Here is a 22,678-nt window from a genome sequence, read left to right on the forward strand (position 1 = left end):
TGTTTTTATATGGTGCTGAGAATCAAACCCAGTGCCTCACACATGCTAGGCGAGCTCTCTACCATATGAGCCACATCCCCAGCCCTTCTATAAGGGTTTCATTAGAGTTGCCTTATAGATTAAAGTTTGTATGTGTAGATGCCCAATTCAGCATGGTAGCTGGTAAGTGCACTGAAAAATGAGGGCTGCTGATATGTGCTTGGACATGACCCTGATGGTTCAGAAGAAACCATGGTGAATGTGTGCTTGGATGTGGGACCTGACAGCTCAGAGGAGACTGTAGTGATTGTGTGCTTGGATGTGACCCTGGTCGCTCGGAGGAAATTATGTGAATATGTACACATTGAGATCCAGGAGGTCCTCATAGAATGTTTTCTGAGCATTGATGATTTTTCCTTGCCTAAAGGAGGACATCATATGATATGAATGTATTTTGTTCCATTTTTATTTTTATAAACTTAGTTTTAATTCTTTGAGCATTTTCTATTTGATTTTAGCTTTTAGAGTGGGCTATTTTTTTTCATCAATCACAAATTCAGATAGTACGATGCTTAATAAGATGAATTTGTATGAATTTTTCTTTTCAATTCATTTATTGAGATCTGCTTGATAACAGTTTTCCGTATACAGTTTGAAAAGTTTCATGATAGCATTATGCAATTGTAAAACTCTCAGCACAGAGTAGTCCACTTGTTTATGACCACGTAGTGTCCCCTTGGGAATTCCTTGTGCTTTGCTCCCCACATGGTGGTTACCACTGCTCTGCTTTCTGCCATTACAGACTATCTTAGCTCTAAGGGAGCTAGAACTTTTACAAGTTGAGTCATGTGTATGTCCTTTTTTGTCAGCAAATGTACTTTAAATTTTTTCATTTTGCATATTGTAGTATGTGTTGTAGGTTTTTAAAATACTATTTCAGTTTCTGCATGAGTAATAATTACTTTTTTGGAAAGTGTTGACTTCTCTTTGTGGTTGAGAAATATCTTGAGTCTTCAATAGTGAAAATTTAAAAGATTGCTACGTGTGTTGTCCTTGTGATACTCCTGTCATTAATGTATGCTTAGATTAGATAAAGTGCCTTGTATTTTAATTGAACACTCTTTAGGCTCCTAGCCAGCATGTCATGTTTGGTGACACGAGTCTTTTGGAATATTAAATATTGCCTTGTGTTTGCTTTGAAAAGTGCCATATGTCTAGTGAAAATGCCATAGTTGCTAATTATGGATTTCTTTTTCTTTGCAGATCCTTTTCCAGAGTCCAGTTATGGGTGTGAGAGGTCTGCAGGGGTTTGTGGGAAGTACCTGCCCACATATATGTACAGTAGTCAATTTCAGAGAGCTGGCAGAACATCACCGAAGCAGGTACCCTGGATGTACTCCTACTGTTGTGGTGGATGCCATGTGTTGTCTCCGATACTGGTACACTCCAGAGTCTTGGGTCTGTGGTGGCCAATGGCGAGAATACTTTTCTGCTTTGCGAGATTTTGTTGACTCCTTTGCATCTGTTGGCATCAAGTTGGTATTCTTCTTTGATGGTATGGTGGAACAGGGTAAGAGAAATGAGTGGGTGAAACGAAGACTTAAGAACAACAGGGAGATCTCTAGGATTTTCCATTACATCAGGTCACACAGGGAGCAACCCGGCAGAAACATGTTCTTCATCCCCTCGGGGTTGGCTATATTTACACGGTTCGCTCTGAAGACTCTGGGTCAGGAAACTTTGTGTTCATTGAAGGAGGCAGACTATGAGGTGGCTTCCTATGGTCTCCAGTACAATTGTCTTGGGATTCTTGGGGAAGACACTGATTACTTAATTTATGACACGTGCCCCTACTTTTCAATTAGCGAGCTCTGCTTGGAGAGCCTCGAGACCATCATGCTCTGTCGAGAGAAGCTCTGCGAGAGTCTGGGCCTCCGTGTGGCAGACCTTCCCCTGCTAGCCTGCCTACTTGGCAATGACATAATCCCAGAGGGCATGTTTGAAAGCTTTCGTTTCAAGTGCTTATCTTCCTACACTTCTGTAAAAGAGAACTTTGATAAAAAAGGTAACATTATCTTAGCTGTATCAGATCATATATCCAAAGTTCTTCATTTGCATCAAGGGGAGAAAAAATTAGAAGAGATGTTGCCTTTGGGACCAAACAGGGCTCTTTTTTATAAAGGAGTGGCATCATATCTCTTGCCAGGACAGAGCTCACCATGGTTCTTCCAAAAACCCAAAAGTTTAATAATGTTGGACAAGCAAGTAATTTCCATGAGTTCAGACCCTGAATCCAAGCAAGGAGTTCCCATATGTACAGAGCCTGAATCCAAGCAAGGAGTTCCCATATGTACAGAGCCTGAATCCAAGCAAGGAGTTCCCATATGTACAGAGCCTGAATCCAAGCAAGGAGTTCCCATATGTACAGAGCCTGAATCCAAGCAAGGAGTTCCCATATGTACAGAGCCTGAATCCAAGCAAGGAGTTCCCATATGTATAGTTCCTGAATCCAAACAAGAAGTTCCCATGTGTGTAGAGCCTGAATCCAAACAAGAAGTTCCCATGTGTGCAGAGCCTAAATCCAAACAAGAAGTTCCCATGTGTGCAGAGCCTGAATCCAAACAAGAAGTTCCCACATGTGCACGCCCTGAAATCAAGCAACAATTACCTGTAGAAACAGACTCTGACTTTAATCTAGAAGTACCCATGTATGCCCATCCTAAAATTAAAGAAGATAACCCCGTGGATATGGATTCTGAAATAAAACAGCAAGTAACCTTGGTTTCAGACCCTGAAATCCTAAAGGTAGGTGGATGTGCCCACTCCAGTCAAAGATGTTATGACTGGAAATATCTTTAATATTTGTTAATAAATATTTAGTGATTGGTGCAGTGGTTAAGGACTTGGGGAGACACAGATTGGGAACCTTTGAGTTTAGATAGGAAGGCAGATTTTATGTATACTTGATATTGTCACATGAACATGACAGGCAAGAACTGTGGGAATTCTAAGGAGAGAGACTCTTGTGGGTTAAGATAAAGGGAGATGGGCTGGGGATGTGGCTCAGGCGGTAGCGCGCTTGCCTGGCATGCGTGCGGCCTGGGTTCGATCCTCAGCACCACATACAAAGAAAGATGTTGTGTCTGCCGAGAACTAAAAAATAAATATTAAAAATTTCTCTCTCTCTCTCTCTCTCTCTCTCTCTCTTTAAAAAAAAAAAAAAAAAAAAGATAAAGGGAGAAGTTCCCCAAAGAGGTGAAACCAGACCCAGATCTCCATGAGGCCAGCATTTGCTTTGAATAGACAAAACTTGGGGTTGTAAGAGCCCTAAAGCATGTGGTGTTTGGAATCTGTTACTTCGTATGGGTGTGAAGGTTGGAAGGACTGGGGAAGGTGGTGTACAGCCAGACTGTGAAGGTTATTAAATGCCACACTAGGAGTTTGCACTAAATCTGAACATGGTATAGAACCTTTGAAGAGTTTTGATGGAGAGCCACTAATAAGTACCGTTTGTATAAAGTTCTTTGCTCGGCACAATGCTTATCTTTTCTCATTTAACCCTCAACAGCCCTGTGAGATAAGCATTACCTTTCTCCAGTCTCCAGTGATGGGGACTGAATCCAGGGCCTTGCACATGCTAGTCGTTTGCTCTACCCCTAACCTGTATTCCCACGCCTAACCCCGGTTTCACAGGTATTTGTCCACTTGAAAGTACAGAGGCATCTCAACAAGTTCAGAAACAAACCTGTGCTTACCCAAAACCTTTAGTTGCTCATAGCGTCTGAGTTTTGCCATCTTCATTAGTTACACAGCTATGGACCTGGGAATTCTCTCACTTTTCATAGTCAGTCTTCATGACTTTTGACTCTTATCTATGAAATGAGTTGTGAATTTGTGCAGTGTTCATTTCTGCCACCTCAGTTCCAGCTACTTCTTGTCAGGATGACCTTCATGACCTTTAAGGACATTTTCTGGAGCAGCTTTGCCCCTTCCAGTCTATTTGTCATGCTGTGTATAGAAATAAAGCCCTTTATTTGTACTTTGTAACTCTCAGGACAAACTCTGATGGCTTGAATGTGGCCGCAGTTCACTGGCACCTGGCCACCACCGACCTTCCTCTTTTCCTGCAGCTCCGTAGTATCACTGTCTTACACATGTCCTCCTCCTCCTGGAAAGCTCCCACTGCCCCTCTCCTCCTTGACACTGTTCATGTTCTCTTCTCTCACAAGTTGGAGGCCACTTCTCAGGAGCGCGTATGTTATACTCATTCTTGAAGAGAGCTATAGTGGAAAAGGATGAGGACTTAAGAAAAGAAAATGACAACTTTTACTGGGAAGCATTTGTAAGTGCTTTCTGCATGGAAAAGGATGGGCTAGAAACTGAGGAAGGTGGAGTTGGGCCTCCAAGTGGAAGTGTTGACAGGCATGAAGCCGTGACCCTGGTGAAAAGTAGCGAGCACCTGGCTCCTGGGAGGTGTCAAGTGGAAAAAGCAATGATCACTGAAGAGGTAATACTAGTAAGACTGGTGGATGGAGTGAGAAAGGTAAAGGACAAGGAATATAAACAGTTTTAAACTTGGAAGTTCAAAGGAAAGAAAACAAATGCCACTTGATATCATGATTTTGAGTGATTTTTCTTAGTGCCTTCTCAAAACCGGCATGAAATGAAAGTTATTGACTTTCTTTTGAAGGCCACTCACTGTTTTTAAGGAGAAATCCATTGTATCTGAATTTTGAACAGGTCGCCAGGATGCATCACATCCAGGCAGAAAGCTACCTGGTATACAGCATTGTCAGCAGTGGAGAGATCGAGTGCAGCAACACCTTGGAAGATGAGCTTGACCAGGCCTTGCCCAGCCAGGCCTTCGTTTACCGTCCCGTCCGACAGCGTGTTTATACTCTTCTCCTGGGCAGCTGCAGAGGTAAGAGCTGGATGGTCTTTCTCAGTTACAGTTCCGTCTGACAATTAAGTAGGTTTTGTTTCTCAGTAAAACATTGATTGAGAATAACATCTGTAAATAATTAAGGAATAGTGCCAGGAGATGTCTATTTTAATTAGCAAGCAGTGGATCAGCACTCATTAATGAAGAATGCGTTGTTTATTCCTTAAAAGGACTTGTGTTTTTTTTTAAAAATGAATACTCTTTCCTGCCTGAGGACTACAGATACTTATTATTAGAAGACAGTGTCTACTTAGATGCTGCTCAAACTGATTTTTCATAAAATAATTATACAATATCTAGTCATTTTTTTCCTTTAGAATTTTGTAATTAAGTTTATATTTTCTTCTATCTCTTATTTCCATTGAATGCTTAGCCATTGATAGTAGAGGACCATGAATGTCCAGAATGGTAAAAAGGACTTGTACACCAGGTGTTAAGATAATCAGGTCCCATAACTCACTATTAGGAGTAGTTTGAGGGACTCAGGAGTGAGGAAGAGCTCCGCATATTGGAAACCAGGGGTGCATAATTGCTTAGTTCTTTGTGTGAAGCCTTGCTCCTCTTAGAAGGAGACCTTAGGCAGGTACTTTATGATTGGACGGGTACTCTGATTGGACAGAGCTTTGGTTAAGAACATGGTCTGAAACTAGCAAATAAGAGGATGCTTGGGGCCCATTTGCTTGACTGAGCACCATATTTCCAGGCATATCAATATTATTAAGACCAGTCTGTTATTCCAGAAGGTAGATGTTTGCATAATCTAAAGATACTGATGCAATTTCCAGATGAAAGAGCTGTCTTCCTTTTGGTTTTGGTTTCTGTTTTGTTTTCTAGTACTAGGGAGTGAACCCAGGCTCTGGTGCAGGGCATATAGCCCTCTACCATTGAGCTGCATCTCCTTGTCATTCTTTTGGGAGGAGGCAGTAGGGTCTTGGAGCTCCCAGTTGAGTAGACTCCTAGTGCCACACAGCATGCACTGCCTCCTCCCGTGTGATGTGCAGACACAAGGAAGGTGCCAAAGCACAGAGATAAATTCTAGGACCAAATGCCAAATGTTTGAACTTGAATTTTTTTTTTTTTTTGGTGGGGGCTACCAGAGATTGAACTCGGGCACTCGACCACTGAGCCACATCACCAGCCCTATTTTGTATTTTATTTAGAGACAGGATCTTATTGAGTTGCTTACTGCCTCACTTTTGCTGAGGCTGACTTTACCCACAACCCTCCTGCCTCGGTCTCCTGAGCCGTTGGGATTATAGGCGTGCGCCACCGATGTGGCTTTCTGCCCATAATATTCTTTCTTTCTTTCTTTCTTTCTTTCTTTTTTTTTTAGTTGTTGATGAATCTTTATTTTATTTATTGATATATGGTGCTAAGAATTGAACCCAGTGCCTCACACGTGATAGGTAAGCGCTCTACCACCGAGCCACAACCCCAGCCCCCATATTCTTTCTTAACTTTAATAATTCTATACTCTAGTGATTAAAAGGTGATATCTTCTCAAGAAAAAAAATTTACATTATAGTATAATATTTACTAGGTATTGTTTTTAGACTATTTTGGTAAGTGATATTTACTACCTAGATTTTCTTTCTTAATGTAACTTACTTAGAACCCTACAGATAATGTTATTAGATAACCACATAAATAAGAAAAAATACTCAAATAGAACTTGTCTTCACATTTTATCTTTACTTCCTTTCTTTCCCCCTCAACTTTATGGATTTGCACATGAAGTTTAGTTTCTTAGAATACGAAAATAAAACTGGGCGCAGTGGCACATGCCTGTAATCCCAGTGGCTTGGGAGGATGAGTCAGGAGGATCACAGTTCAAAGCCAGCCGCAGCAAAAGTGAGGTGCTAAGCAACTCAGTGAGATCCTGTCTCTAAATAAAATCCAAAATAGGGCTGGGGATATGGCTCAGTGGTCGAGTGCCCCAAGTTCAATCCCTGGTACCAAAAAAAAAAAAAAAAGAATATAAAAATAAAATGCTTTGGCTTTATCTATGGTGATTAACAGTGGAGTGTGCTCTGTTTTTTGCCTGACTTAAGTTATTGTTCCGTGTGTACCTAAAGGTGCTGTGTGTTCTAGTTACAGATTGAAATGTTCTGTGAATGTCAGTGATGTACTGATTTCCTGTCTGCTCATTCTCAGTTGCTGAGAGAAAGGGGCTGATATTTCCAGCTATTACCATGGATTCATCTTTTTTCCTATAGTTCTGTCAGCTTTTGCATTAAGTATTTTAAAACTCAGTTGTGTGGTGCACATACATTGTACCAGTTCATTGTTTCTTAATGAATTGACCCTTGTAAAAAGTTGAAAATTAGATCTTATTTTTTTAATCTGGACTACTCTTTTCCACAGTTGGCTTTGTCGGGTCACTGTGTACACTCAACTTGTGTCTCTGTGTGTATAGTGTCTTTTTTCTGTCCTTTTCCGTGTAAGGTGTTTCTTGTTATCTGAAGTGCACTTTTTGTACATAGCATGTCCAGTCTAACAATCTCTGTGAGTGAAACGGTCAGTCTGTTTGCATTAGTGTGATCGCTGATGTTCTGGAGTTGCCTTCAACTTCGTTCTTTGCTCTGTACTTTCTCCTTTTTTGACTTTAGGATTCTTTGGATAATCTTTAGTATTTTTTTTCATGCTCTCATATGGAGTATTTGCCTTTTTTGTTTTTTTTAGTGGTTGCTTTAGGGTTTATCATGTGTATCTTTAACATTACACTTTAGTTTCACATAGTACCTTGCCACCTTCACCTTTTGCATAAAGACCTTTTATTCCTCTCAATATTTTTATTATTATTTCATGTTTTTAAGAACAAACTTGGAATAATTATAGATTTGCAGGAAGTTGCAGAGACAGCACTGAGATCTTCATGCACCTTCTCCCGGCTTCCTCTAAAGGTGGTGTCCTTTTTTTTTTAGTTGTAGATGGACACAATACCTTTATTTTGTTTATTTTAAATGGTCCCAGGATCAGACCCAGTGCCTTATGCATGCTTGGCAAGCGATCTACCACTGAGCACACCCTGACCCAGGGGGCATATTTTTTTGACCCTAATATACATCAAAACCAGGAAGTTGACCCTGCTGCAGTCATACTGCCTGCACCCCAAGCTTCTCTGTGACTGTGCAACATGCACAGATGCAGTCCCATATAGCTGTCTCCCATGCTAGAATTCCTGTGAGCCCATCCATAAGCAAGGCACAGAGCACTGGCAGGCCCTTAGCATCCTTCCCCTGTGGCTGCTGAGCTGCTCTCCATCTCCTGTTTCTGCTTGAGAATACAGTGGTCTGTGGTATATAACCTCTGGAGATTGCAGACGGGGTTGGACCCCACAATACATGATTGTGACTGCTAGTTTAAGCCAAGCTAGCTTTTTCTGTGAAGGGCAGAAAAGCATCTTAGGCTCTGAGGACCACCATCTGTCTCTGCGGCCTAGGTCTGCTGCTGCAGTGTGAGAGGCCTCCGGTGATGGGGTGTGTATGTGTGACTGCACACCAGCAAACCTCTCTCTGTGACACACCTTGGATTTTACATCATTCCCGAGTCATTAAGTGCCCTCCTTTTTCCCAACCATTTTCTTTCTTTCTTATTTATTTATTGGTGCCATTGAACCCAAGGACACTTAATCTCTGAGTCACATCCCCAGCCGTTTTTTATTTTTTGAGACAGGGTCTTACTAAGTTGCTCAGCCTCAGCCTCCCAAATTGCTGGGATTACAGGTGTGTGCCACCACACCCAACTCCAACCACTTTAAAATATATGAAATGCATTGTTAGCTTTCAGGCTGTGTGAAAATAAGCAGGCCAGGTTTGGCCGTGAATGTAGCTTTCCTACCCCTGTTCCGAACAGCTGTGTTTTAAAGAAATCAGAACAGCTGTGTTTTAAAGTCACAGAAAGTGTTTCTGTGCTCTTGCCAGTTCTTCATCCCTCTGCACAGCTGCAGGGTCCAATCAGTGCTGCCTTCCTTCATCTGAAGAACTTGTCCAACATTGTTGATGGTGCAGCCTTAGATATCCTGAGCGTCTTTCCTGAAAATTTATTATTTTCAAGGTTTGGTTTGCTGAATATGGAACTTCAGGCGTGTTGTTTTTGCATTCAGCATGTTGAAAGGTCCTGGTATGTGTCTCCTGTGCTTTTCTGTATGTCCTCTATCTTTTCTTGATAGAGGTCCTTCACATTGCTTTTTCTGTATGTCCTCTATCTTTTCTTGAGCTGCTCTGGTTTTCTGCAGTTTTATGAGGAAGAGCTTTGCATTGTTCGAGTTTCTGTTCCCCTATGAGTTTCTTGAGCTCCTTGGATCTGTGGGCTTTTATTTCCTGTCTGTTTTTGAAAGAAATTGAGTCTCCTTTCATCAAGATTTGCTTGTGGCGTGGCTCCCTTCGCGGCTTCCTCAAGTCTGTCTTGACTTTTCGTCTTCTGCTTACTCTCTCATCAGGCATCTTTGGTTGGCTTGCTGGAATGTTTAGGTGCTAGGATGGCTAGCAGTTAATTTTCTATTTTAGCAGTTAATTTTCTAGTCCTTGAAAGTTTATGCCTTGGAGCTGGTACCACCCTGCTCTTTAGGCAGGGCCTTCCTGGGCAGTCACCTGAGCTCCCAAGACCGCTTGCCCTGACCTACATGAAATTCACTGCTTCTCCTCTCCTCCTGAAGTCCTCCACTCTCTTTAGCCTGGGGATGGGAATCACGCTGGCATCTTTGGCTTTGGGATCGAGCCCCCTTCCCTCCCTCTGGGCTCCAGCTATCTGCCAGACTCCACATAGCAGAGTCCTCACATTTATATCCAAGCTGTCTCTGGCAGTTCCTGAGGAACTGCCCAGGTTGACAGCACAGAATTTTTCTCTGGCTTAAACCATGCTAACCCTAGGCATAGGTCTGATCAATTCTGTTTATCCCTCAAGTCCTTAAAACTGACTCCCCTATATCTTCCCTTATTGTCAGTCAAAAGTCCATCGCTCTTACAGCGTATGATGGCTCTCATGCTTAGACTTTTCACAGTTGTGCTTTCATTCCTGTGCCTGGTTGTCTGTCCTTCTTGCTGGGCTGAAATGTTGGCAGGATGGTTTTTTGCTGCCCCTGGTGGGTTTCTTGGTGTGCATCAGGTATTGAGTTTAAGGGTTTTGAATGTTTAGTTAAAATATTAGATTTTCAAGGGTGTCTACAGTTAGCAATGCAGAGAAGGTAACTTGTGATTGGATTTAATACTCAGGTGGGAGACATGTTCTTCAGCCTTCTCAGGTTAGTAGCAGTCTCCAGGCCAGCCTGACTAAATGGAGGGACCACTCATTCTCATGGTGCAGACCCAGCCTAGAGCCCGGCTCACCCTCACATGGCCTGAGTTGGCAATCTCAAGTCTCAGGCAGTGGGCTGGCGTGCTGGTCCTACAAGCTCCCACCAAGGATACATTTTGGATCCTGATCTCGGGCATGTCAGCTCACCTGATGTCTCACAGGGAGCCTCAAAGGAGTGTGTGTGGGTATTGCCACATGTGTGCTTTGTGTAGTTGAGCATGTGTTATTTGAATGTCCTGGATGGCATGTGGTCAACAGGGTGGGAGCCCTAAAGTCCCTGCCTTCATACCCATTCTTGCCTTTGTATCTCTTTTTGAGTCTCCTCTAATGGATATATCATAGCTTGAATCATTCAGTGAAAGCTTCCATTAAACGTAAGGGTGTAGAAGAGACTCCATGTAAGAGGTGGGATCGGTCTGCTCTGTTCCCATAGCTATCCATGGTTGACGGTGTTGGGGGAGCCCATGCATGCTGGCAGCCTCGGACCCATTGTCCCTTTTGCCTCATTTCCTTCCAACAGACATCCCAGGAACCAGGGAAACTTCAGGATGGTCGGTATATTGTCAGAGGACAGCCATTGGCCTTCTGAGCACAGCCCATCCTAAATATCCACTCAATAGGTAACTTTTCGGATGTGTGTAAAAACTAGCATATGAACTGAGGCCATACACAATTATAGACTAAGGCAGCAATATAAAAATATCATAGAACCAGAAGGAAAGATACAGCTTTTGAAAAGTTGGGAGATTATTACCAAATTGGAACATCCCAATAATGAAGGGCTAACATTGCTGTTCCTTCTCTTTCCCCCTGCCCAATGTAGCCCACCCCACTCCTTGATCTTGCCGGTGATGGCGGGAGCTGGTACTTAAGAGCGTGTGTCTGTGTGTGTGTGTGTGTGTGTGTGTGTGTGTAGTGTCTAGCAGAGTTTTTTAGGTGTGACTGTGTGTGTGACAGTGCTGATCTGGACTAGGGATTGAAAATGCTGCATCTGAAAGGTCAAACTGGATGTTGACAACACAAGCTCATTCTTCACGGATGCTGACAGGGCTAGCCCTGAGTGCTGTATTTCCTCCTCTCGGCCAGGGGGAAGCAGAGCTGCACAGAGCCTGCCAGCAGAGTCAGATGTGACTTCTGCTAATGCAGAGTCTGGCACACTGGCTTCCTGGCTCTTATTTAAATGTCCCTGCACCTGTACTCCAAGGGACAGTGCAACTTTAACACCTGTCTATTTATTACCAGTTCTTCTCCCTCGCCCTTCCCTGGGGTTTACCAGTTTCAGATGAAATGTTATCTGGGCAATAAAAAATCAAGCCAGCAGTATAATTAGCTTCTGTCCTCTAGCCAGCTGGTTCTATGTGTGGCAGCCAGGAGTTTTCCTGTGCAGAGTCTGCGTAGTACATAGCTGTCTGTATTCAGCAATTTCCCAAGGATACTCTTGGCAGTGCTGTTTCCAGTGAGGGAGGAAAGCCACTTGTGGTTTAGCATGCTATCCACCCAGGATCTTCCATTGCAGTGAAAATCACCTCAGTTGGACCACACAGAGTGGGTGTTTTTGTTGTTTTGTTTTTAACAGCTGTAAGAATACTTTTCAGGGTGTGTGTGTGTGAAATTCAGGATGAGTTGAAGTGTTAGTTCAGTTCATGAGTGTCTGGTCTGGCCTTCTGCTAAGAACAGAGTTTGCTATGGCAAGCTTAAAGTTGGGGTTGTATCCTGTGGTTAATCAGTGGGCATCAGCAGTACCTGGCCAAAGCTCTGCATTGGAGAGAAGATAGGAGGGAAGGCATTGCTGTGTGGACTCAAGGCCACAGACCACACTGAGACGCAAGGAGAAAGGATGTAACCAAGTGGAGAACAAGGGAGGTGGCAAGGGACAGTTCCAGAGCAAAGGAACACTGTAGCCAGCAAAGGAGGAACAGTGAGTAGGAGGCCCTGAGGACCTGCAGCCAGGTAGGCGACTCTGCTGCAGCACCCAGAAGAGTTCTGGGGCAGAGGTAAGCAGCAGGCACTTGTATTCAGGAGTATAGCCATTGGGAGATCTTAATTAGGCAGCAGCCTGGTTAAATTTTCATTTTAAAAAAGCAAAAGACAAAAAAAACCTCCCTCCATTTGCATTGGAGATTGGCTTGGCTGAGGCTAAGACTGCAGATGAGGGCCAAGGACCAAGCCAGCACCTCCTCGGTGCCAGTGTGCAGGACAGGGGGTAGGGGGCAATCTCAGGGGCAGTTCTCTTCCCAGGCAGGGCACAGCCTAGATGTGATGGGCATGCCTGGGTACTGGAAGTGGGTAGGAAATGATGTATGGAGAGACGGTCAGGCTCAGGCTTGTTGATGCTTGGCACCTATGGAAAAAAGCAAGTGTAGGGCAGGCTCATGTCCTGGAGAGATGCACCTGGCTTGCCCAAGCCTTCTGCTCAGACCCTGCTCTGGCCTTTTGTTCCTGTTGTCTGATTTACCTGTTGTGCAGTTGTAAGGACTCCATGGAGAATGTGTTTCTGCTGTTGGCCAGTGAGGGCCAGCTTGTGCTGGAGCTCGTGAACCCGTGACACTAGCTTTAGGGATGGGCAAGAAGAGAGCAGCTTTGCAAAGGAGGAGATGGAGTGGGGAGGAGCCTAGGAAGGATTGGGTGTTGATAGGCAAGGGCCAGTTGCAGGGAGAGTGGAATAAACACACAGCGTCTGCTGGGTGCCACAGCAGCGACATCTCAGTAGAGCAGGGTGGGGGCAAACCTGAACAAAGGATGTGAGGGCAGTGAGTAAGGCGTTGGCTTCCCAGGTCAGCTGGAAGCAGTGACCCCAGAGGGCTGTGGGGGACTCAGAGACCTGAACACAAAGGAGCTCCGGTGAGAGGCTCAGGAGACGGGAACAATGCCTGCAATGTGTGGTTTCTACAGACTCAGTCTGAGGTGCAGTTAGATTCAACCAAATCTGTTTTATTAATGCTCATTACACTTCAGATACACATCCTATTTCTGAGTCCTAAGTGAGGCTACACACAAGGGTCCCAGGCATTCACTTGTGATGTGTTTTAAGTCCAGGTCATTGGAACTCGATCCATGCCAGAGGAGTCTGGTGCAAGGGGAACAGTAGAGACAGAGGTCTCCGTCTCTCTATCCGGGTCTTGTTAGTCCCACTGGCCCCTAGAAGGCTGGGTTTTTAAGTCCTAGTTCAATTGTGCTTGTAGCTGATAACTGGGTGAGCTCTGGGGTCTACCCCCTGGATGTAGACTCTTACAACACTAACTTAAGTCATATCTAAGTTCTGCAGTTAGTATCTAAATTTTGTAGTTTACCTTACTCCATGGACATAATACTTAAAGTCTTTATCTCACACACACACTAATTAATATAATCCACAGTCAGTAATCCTATTATATTTTCTGATACTCATCATACTGGGTGCAGAGAGCCCTCTGAGCAAGGGAGCCAGTAGCCCTGGGGGCAGGAGGAGGGAGGTATGGAGCAGGGGCTTGTTCTGTTGCTATGGAGATCCTGCCGCTGTGCCTGAGGGTTTCCAGACCAGCAGGAGTGTTGAGTAGAAAGTGCCCTTCACATTGGCATGCTGAGTGAGACACAGAAGTGAGGTCAAGCTGAGTTTTCCTACAGTTCTTCATCTGTTGTATGTAAGCCCTTTTGTTCTGGATTATTGTACCAACCTTTTTCTTTTCTTTTTTTGGTACTGGGGCTGGAACCAGAGGAGCTCTACCACTGAGCTACATCCCAAACCCATTTTATTTTTTTATTTTGAGACAGGTTCTCACTAAGTTTGCTGAAACTGGTCTCAAATTTGTAATCCTCCTGCCTCAGCCTCCTGAGTTGCTGGGATTTAAGGTTTACACCAATGTGCCTGGCTTATTGTACCAACTTTTTTCAGAGTCTATTAAAGATCGAAAGGACTTTTCTCTCAGTATTTTCTGCCAGAGTATGAATAAAGGGGGAGGAACCTGGCAGGTCTGATCCCCAGGTTCTGGCTTTCCTTGGAATGAGGGCTGCCTTCAGGCCAGGGAAGGAAAAAGCTGTCAGTGCCTGGTCCAAGTCAGGTCCCCTCAGGGAGAGGACCTCTCATGGGGCAGACGCGTGCCCACAGACCAAGTGGGCCTCCTGCCCTCTGACCTGCTGTCTTTCCTTAGATGACATCAGCGCCAGCCTGGCTGTGAAGGAGTGGTTCGTGTACCCCGGGAACCCGCTGCGGCACCCGGACCTCGTCAGGCCTCTGCCGATGATCATTCCAGGTATGGACAGCCGTGGTCTGTTCGATGTAGGATGTGAGCCCAGCGATGAGCTCTGCAGTGCTGTGCAAACACTGATTTTCCTTTCAACCTTTGGCCTTAGAGGAGCGCATCTCTGGTAAGGTGTTCATGCTTTAGAGGACAGGTTCTGGGCCTGTCTGCTGCATGCTTCTGCTTCTTCCTCTTCTTGCTCAAGGCCCAGAGCAGTGGCAAGGAAGAAACGCGAGGCTGTGATCAGAGGCCACTGCTGCCCCGTGCCCTGCCTGCCTCTGGGTGCTGAAAGCACCTCTGAATTTACAAGGTAGGGTTCCTGATGTTCTGCTTGAATAAGCTCGTGTCTTCAGAAATATATTTTTTCTAGGGACAGTACTAGAAAGGGGAGATCAAGGAGACTGGTTGGATCTGGAAAAGTAAGTTTTCTTTTCATGGCCAATGCCTTAGAGCTTTGTGAAAAGGAAGGAAAAACAAAGGTCATGAAAAACCAGCTGAAGTGAATCCCAACATCAACCTTTCTCTGCACAATTCTCAATATATGAACACAGTCGGGGCACCCAGCAGTTGGGCTGTGTCCTGCGTATTGATAGCTCTGGAGAAGGAAGGGTGGGTTTTAGAATTTATATTTAGTAGCCCATGTCATTATTTCAGAAACAAATATTTTTTCTAAAATTTTGATACTCTATTTTCATATGCTAATTCTTTGGCATTGCCACTTTACATTCCATGAGTGTATATTACCAAATATGGATCCAAGCCCTGTAAGTAGTTTTTTTAATAAGTGAAATTATACCAGGAGAAATGTTGAGAAAAGTTATTGTAAGGCATATTTCCTTTTTTGTTTAGTTGTTTAGCTGTGATAGACTCAACCCTAAAAAAGAAGTTATCACAAAAATAGATTAAAGCACATTGACATTTGATTTTACATTAAGAAGAATTTTTTATAGGGTAGCCAAAATGATTTTCCAAGAGTGCTTTGTTGTACGTATAACTTCCATCTTATGGTATCTTTCCAAAAGTTACATGGAAATGGCTTATTACAGTTTTCTTCATGATTCAAATTAGAATGTTTGGCTGTTCATCATATCATGTGTTAATTTTAAAGTCTGCTGTATATAAACTCTAGAAATCAGGTGAGTATTGGAAAAAATCCTTTTGGTGGTCTTGAAAGCATTCTGCCTGGCATCTGGAGCTGCAGATGGTGTGTGCAGTGCCATGGACCATGGCCTGCTGCCTCTGCTGTCCCCAAAGGCCTCGGCTCAGACACGTGTGTGTTCCATAGCTAGAAAGCTAAAAATATGACTGGGAACTTGTGTGGCTCTTTGTTTATAGTTATGTTGATAACAATCAGTAAAAAAGAAAAGATTTTAACAATTTAATGCTTTTTAATAGGCATGACGAATATTGTGGAGTGGTTTTTGAACTAGAGGGGCAGGCAGAGTGTCTGTTCCCCATCACAGGTGTTCTTGGTGGTGTGGTATTGGGTAGCAGTTGTGGGATCCTGCAGACTGACCTTTCCTTCCCCATCAGGAGAGCTTGCAGGGTGCTTTGCTGCCTCCTGTTCTGCTCGTGGCCATGCCAGGCTGACAGCAGTGCTGCCCTCAACTGAGCGCTGCCTGAGTTTCCTGTCCTTGAGGTGACCTTGGAGCTGGGGTTGTGGCTCAGTGGTAGAGCGCTCGCCTAGCACATGTGAGTGCCTCACTTCTGACGGTGGGAGAAGTACCCCTGAGAACACTGGATGGTTCAAGGGACAAAAGAGAGTGAAGACTTCCTTCTGAGACCCTGGGTTCTGGTGCCTTTTGGTTAGCCGCTCTTGTTTCTTGGTAAACACATATTTCCTTGTCTGGACATTTAGGAACTTGTCTACAACCACCTATCCATAGCCTATTAGGCATTTTTCAAATTTTATTTTCATTTTTTGGGGGATATAAATTTTTAAATTAAATTTATATATATTTTTAAGAGTATTTATTTTTTTAGGTATAGATGGACACAACACAATGCCTTTATTTTTATGTGGTGCTGAGGATCGGACCCGGGTCCCACCCGTGCTAGGCGAGCGCTCTACCGCTGAGCCACAATCCCAGCCCCACACGTGGGAACTCTTACCCCAGCCGTCCCTGTGCTTTTGGCATATGTTGTGTGGCAGCGGCCTGACAGGATGTCAGAGCTGCTGAGCATCATGGAGAGGTTTTACCCTCCACCAGTCTCATGGCGGCACCTTCTCGTTTGCTCAGGGTGGAGCTGCCCATGTCTGCTGTGTCTTCCCCACATTCACTGCTGCTTTTCCTTACTTAAGTAGATGAAGGGTTTTTCTTTTGACTTTTAAAGAAATGTATGTGTAAAGTACAGAAATGGAACACTAAAAATCAGTTTTTTAGGAATTTTTCTGAAGTTTAGGGCAGTGCTTTCTGAAGCGTGAGGTTGAGATGCCCACCTCCTGGCTTGTAGAATCCCTGGCGCACCTCCCCTGAGCAGAACGTCCCCACAGATCCCAGGAAAACACATCCAGTGGTCCTGCAGCCGGTTCTCTTGCACCCCTCACAGCACACCCAGAGGTGTGCCACCACAGGGTGGCGCCCCTTGTCACACCCTGGAATTGCCCAGTGGAGTCTGTTTTCAGAAGCATTTCCAACAGTGGGAGCTAGAGTCCCAGCTTCCCACAGAAGAAGGTTTTCAGTGAAATGTGTGTACTGACCCTTCAGGTGTTGTTCTCTTTTAAAACTGGGAAGCTGTGTTCATATTTATGTTCCAGTTTCTTTTAAGGTTTGAGGCCTCAAGTATAGAATGAAGGAAGAGATGTTTGCACTTGCTGAGTTTCCAGAGGAAGCTTGTTAGTAGTTTGGTGCTGCAAATAAAAAGAGTAAGAAGGCTTTTTTTTTTTTTTTTTTTTAAATTAGGGGGAACACCCAGTCTGAAATCACTGTGGCTAAACCAAGAGCCAGCAGTGCAGGCCCGGCGTTTGGATGCACTCCTAGCCTGTTTCAACCTCTCCTCTTCAAGAGATGAGCTGCTGGCTGTCGAAAGCCCATTGAGAGCTCTGTGCTGCCTCTTGATCTACCTCTTTGTCCAGGTAACACTAAGTTTTGTTGCTGTGTCTGAAGCTGATCTTCATTCTGGCCCATTTTTCCTGGGGTGCTATGACTGTCCCTGGGGTATCTTTTCCCAGTGTCTCTTCCATGGAACACTGACTGAGTTGCTCATGGAAGAAGGAGGCTCTGTGAGGGCTGGGGTTGTGCTCAGTGATAAGAGTTCTTGCCTAGTCTGTATGAGGCACTGGGTTCAATTCTCAGCTCCACATATAAGTAAATGAATAAAATAAAGGTCTATCAACATCTAAAAAAAAAAAAAGGCTTTGTGCTCGGATGTGACCAAGGGCTGTCTCTGCTCTAAACTCAGGAGTTATGGTACATGTTAGTCAGAAGCTTTGGAAAGGTGAGGTGCTTTGGTTTCACTGTCTCAGGCTGTCATCCCTGCCCTTAGTCCTCCTGTGGTTAGTAGGTGGCTTCTGCTTCTATGTCCCTTCTGCTCCTGGGTCCCATAGAGTGGTGGGTGAAAGTGGCTGGCTTCTCCCTTGGTTGCTCTGCCTTTGGGCAGTCCCTGCAGCTTCCTCAGGTCATGTCCATTCCTTTATCCAAAAATGTTTACTGAGTATATGACTTCCTTTTCCAATCTGCAAACGAGATAATAGCAATAGCTGCCTTCTGGGGTGATTGAAAACCATATTCTAGAGTACGTGAGACGTTTTGCAGTCGTGCCCTGTAAGATGTCCACTGATGTCCTCGCTATTCTTGTCACTGATGTTCTCCTGCCTTAAGAAACTCATGTGGCCCTGGCTATGGACTGCGCCGTAAGAATTGCAGTGCCAGATCCTTCATGTTAGTGTCACTCAGCAAGTTGGTCTGTTTGTTTTTCAGTAGTCTTACACTTAGTTTATGTAAGAAAATCATAAAAGCCAATTAAAAGGCATTTTTTTGTTTTTTTTTTTTCCCCCCATATTTGTGATCATGTTGGACACTTGTTAAAGCTGTCTGCTTCCCACACTTCAGAAACATCATTCCTGCTTGTGGTGTGTGTCTCTCCTACAGCCGTCAGGACGGTCCCAGCCCTGTGAACGTCAGGCCCCATCTCCCTGTTGCCCTCCCTCTGGGGTGGGTCTGCTCTGGCATGTATCGTTCAGCTTCTAGTTGTGTAGAGTGAAATGTCATTCAGTTATTGGTTACCTTTGAAAAACTCCCCGATTGTGGAATTGTACCTGTACACCGACTTTCTTTTTTAAGTGTTCTCTGCCCATTCTGTAGCTACCATTTTGTAAAAACAGGATGTGTTTAGACAGATCTTGTGTTACTGGTTTTATAGCATATACTAGTAGAAACTTTAGTTTTTGTTACTGGATTGAGTAGAATACTTCTTTGTACAAGATAGAAAAGCATAAATTTATATAGATGTCAGGAATTTTATAATATTTAAGTGTTAAAATTTCTTTGGTATGCGCGTTAACTGTCCATCAGTATATCATTGGTTACTTTTTTTCATCCATTTTTCATTTATCTTCATATATCTATGGTTGAATTTGAGACGTAGTGAAAACTGGGAAGCAGTGGATAGCCAGAGAGTGGACTTTTCTCACCCTTAACAATGAGTGCTTTGCTGGCAGTACTGTGTGCAGTGGAGTGGCATGCATCGGCACCCTTGGGATGGGCACGTTGAGCGCCTTTTCCCTCAGTGGAGATGGCTTTGTGATCCATCTCTGGTCACGCGACAGCTCTCCTGTGCTCCCCTTCATTGTGCAGGCAGGAAGAGCCCAGCATCCCTGAGCTTAGCATCATGTCCACTTCATAGAGACTTGGAACAAGGCAGCAGGGAGACGAGGATTCCACCCTGTCCTGACCATGACCTCTCTTGGCGCAAGTGGATATGTCAGTTTGGTTGCAGAGGAACTTTCCACAGGGTGTCCTTGAGGGTGGAAAGGTGCTGTGCTTCCAGTTATAGGGATGATGATTCTCAGAATAGGAAGCCACAAAGGTACATTTGTGAAAATATTAGTTTTGTGTAGTTACACTTCAGTTTGGTGTTTTGCTATGCAGTGTGGGATGAACCTGCACGCTGTACAGTGTATGGAAGCTGTAGAGGAACTCACTCTTCTTGTTTGGGCAAACCTTCAAGTTAACAGCAATGACAGAAGACCAGGACTCATGAGGTGGTGGCAGATGAGCGGTTTGCAGTGGAGCAGCTACTACATAAGGTGCGCTAATGAAAACCACTGCCGACAACAGGAGGTCGGACTTCCCAGCGCAGACTGTGAGGAGTCTCCATGCGTTACAGAGCAGTGCCCTTCTCAGAGGCTGGTGGTGAAGAAGAGCCTGTCGGAGCAACAATGGCGAGAGGGGGGATTGCAGCCAACCTCAGTCTGAGCAGAGATATGGGAGTTCATGCTTGGTCTTGCTTCTAAGATTGACATCCTTTTTCCTGGTCATGAATACTGTACATATGCAGCTGATTTCCTGAAATAATTTACATCACTGTCCTTAGTGTAAAGGTGACAGCACTTTGGAGTAAACATGGAACATGCCCGATCTTGGTGAGAGCCTATCTGCCTGGGTGGTGTGGCACATACTCGAAGCTCCATGTGGTTGGTGTCTTTCCAGTGGTGTCTCATGGCCAGGGTCAGCAGGATTCCCTAATAGATGGTCTCTCAAAGTTACAGTGGGCCCCTTTGCTGGGAGTGGACATGCCAGCATTTATTACTCAGAAGGGATGGGGGACCCAGGACTCCTAAGTTCACTGTTGTGCTTCTTCCCCCTAGCCTGCACGTGCCACATTGTGCTGCTGTCCATCTGGAAAAAGCCCTTGCGTTCTTGTGTAGTAGTGGAGTCGGGGGTAACTGGGTAGTGCAGTGGCCACGAGGACAGTGGCAGTCTCAGGTGTGTGCGAGGTAGGAGAGAGAGGCAGAGGCACAGTCTGTCTCTGCTCTTCCGGCTTCTTCATCACCACAGCTCACTTGAGACTCAGCTTTCCCACTCTGTCTCTTTCCCTTGTTTCTCTGTCTCTTCTCTGTATTTCTGTCAGCCCTTTTGAATCCACAAAAAATGAGAGGGTTCATGCTGTGGGACTCTGGCAAGAACACAGCTCCATTTAGGTTGTCGGAGGTGGATGTGCCCCTCCTGCCACCCCAACTCTGCCTAGCTGTGGGTGCTGTCTGGAGAGCCTGTGTGGTCTGCTCTGTGGTGTGTGCCCAAAGTGCTCGCCGTATTGTTCTAAGACTCGACTTGGTTGGCACCTCCTGATCACTCCCAGGCAATCTGAGCCTTTCTTCCTGGCTAGAGAGGAGTCAGACCTTACTGGAAATCCAGCTTCCCCTGTCCAGCTTAACCTGAGTCATGTGCACAGCTGAGGACACCAGAGGCTTTGAGCCGGGGGTTGGGTATGTGCTTTCCCACAGGCAGGCCTTATTGCTTCCCCAGCTTAAGAAGCATTGTGTGCCCACATGTGTTCCCACTTGTGTTTCTATGTATACGTGGCATGCCCATGTTCAGTGACTCAGGTCAACTACAGAAGCCTTGGATTTTTCTTGTGACCTAATGCAGACCTTTTCTGTTGCTTTCAGGTGGACACACTCTGCCTGGAGGATCTGCATGCATTTGTTGCCCAGGCCTTGTGCCTCCAGGGAAAATCAACCGCCCAGCTTGTGGACCTGCAGGTACAGACCCCACCAGCCAGGTGCCCCGGTCTTGAGATGGCCACTCTGTGACCAGAGGCTGTGTGCTTCCATCCCTTTCCACTGCAGTGGTATTCCATTGACAGGATTAGAAGTTGTATGTGCCGAGGGCTCTTCTCAGGCAGTAGCTTGTCTTCCTGCTGCGTGGCTCTGAGATGGGCCCCAGGCCAGATGCTGATGGTGCTCCTGAGTTCCAGGTCCGAGGCCGATGGTTCTCGGCCCTGGCCCGATGGTCTCATGATTTTGGAGAAGAGCTTACTGAACTCTTGGTTAGCATTACTGTGGGGAAGTAGCACCTGTTCTGTACCTCTATGTGCATGCTGCATGTGTGTGCATATGTGTGGACTGAACATGTGCACACTTTTCCTTGTCACTACTCACTGCATTAAACAATGCAGTGCAGCAACTATTTTTGTAACATTAATACTGTGTTAGATGTTATATATGATCCAGAAATGATTGAAAGCACACAGGGGTGGGGACATGGGAGCAGAACATACACAATGATACATAATCTCATGCGTGGACTTGACCATCCACAGGCTTGGTTTCTGGGGAGCACTGGGGCCAGTCCTCTGCAGGTGCTGAAGGACGATTATTCACCCATTTGTTTACACATGTAGAAATACCCAAGATAGGAAATCAAGAAATACAAGTCCTGAGCTGCAGTAATTATATAAGGAAAACCAGGAGAAAGAAAGAGAAAGGAGTATTTCCATTTAGCAGAGAACAGAACATGGCTTTTTCCATGCTGTGTGAAGGACAGTCCTGCGAATGCTGGGACACTGCTGTTGGGCCTGAGGAGGAACATGAGCTTCCCTTGGAAGGTCAGCCCACACCTTCTGGTCTGCAGGTTGCCAGTGTGACTGGCCTCATGGGCTTCTGGCTCATAATTCTGGGGATATGCCTGTGTTTCACCCTTTAGTAGGGTCACATGGTGGATGACAGCCTGTGTGAAAACAAGCATGTGCACACGCCAATGTTTTAGAGTTTGAGTAATTGTCTTTACTCAAATTAAGTAAGTTACTTATGCACAGAGTTGTAAGAACAGATACCAAGAATTCCCTTCTTCAGATGCCTGGAGGACAGGAGCTTGGGTCTTGGACCCTGAGGAGAGCTCTGCCAGGGCCAAGGAGTGGCTGGCTCAGGTCCCCTAGCTGGGCAGTGTCTTCGTGTGCCCCGACATAAATGCTGTGGACACTGGTGTTTAATGCTCACTCACTTTGTGAAGTGGGAGGAGCCATGAGTGCTGGTTCACGTTGTAACTTCTAACTCAAGTGGGCTACCTGCTGTCTCAGAATTTAAAAGGGGGTGATAGCCACCCTGTCCACCCCACAGTGCTTTGTAACAATCTGATGTTTGGTCAGAATAAATTCCTCTGTAAAACAGGTCTGTGATGGTTTAGATATAGCCTCACTGGGGCCAGCCCTGGCGTCCACACTCTGGGATGCCTCTTGAGCCTTTGCCTGGCCTGGGGTTCAGTGGCCATCTAAACTTCCCTGTGGCCCCTGGAGGACCAGCAGA

General features: G+C 45.1%; 1 protein-coding gene across 3 annotated transcripts in view; it reads left to right on the forward strand.

The window, feature by feature from the left end:
- Fam120b (family with sequence similarity 120 member B) overlaps positions 1–22,678 on the forward strand; it is a 69,633-nt gene that overhangs the window by 18,702 nt on the left and 28,253 nt on the right. For all 3 annotated transcript variants that reach the window (XM_077801606.1, XM_077801609.1, XM_077801607.1), the window contains exons 2-6: positions 1,243–2,784; positions 4,720–4,900; positions 14,344–14,445; positions 17,337–17,509; positions 21,044–21,136. In XM_077801606.1, the coding sequence (XP_077657732.1) occupies positions 1,243–2,784; positions 4,720–4,900; positions 14,344–14,445; positions 17,337–17,509; positions 21,044–21,136 (2,091 nt within the window). The remainder of the gene's footprint in view (positions 1–1,242; positions 2,785–4,719; positions 4,901–14,343; positions 14,446–17,336; positions 17,510–21,043; positions 21,137–22,678) is intronic.

This window comes from Urocitellus parryii, chromosome 8, assembly GCF_045843805.1.
Source record: "Urocitellus parryii isolate mUroPar1 chromosome 8, mUroPar1.hap1, whole genome shotgun sequence".
Classification (NCBI taxonomy): Eukaryota; Metazoa; Chordata; class Mammalia; order Rodentia; family Sciuridae; genus Urocitellus; species Urocitellus parryii.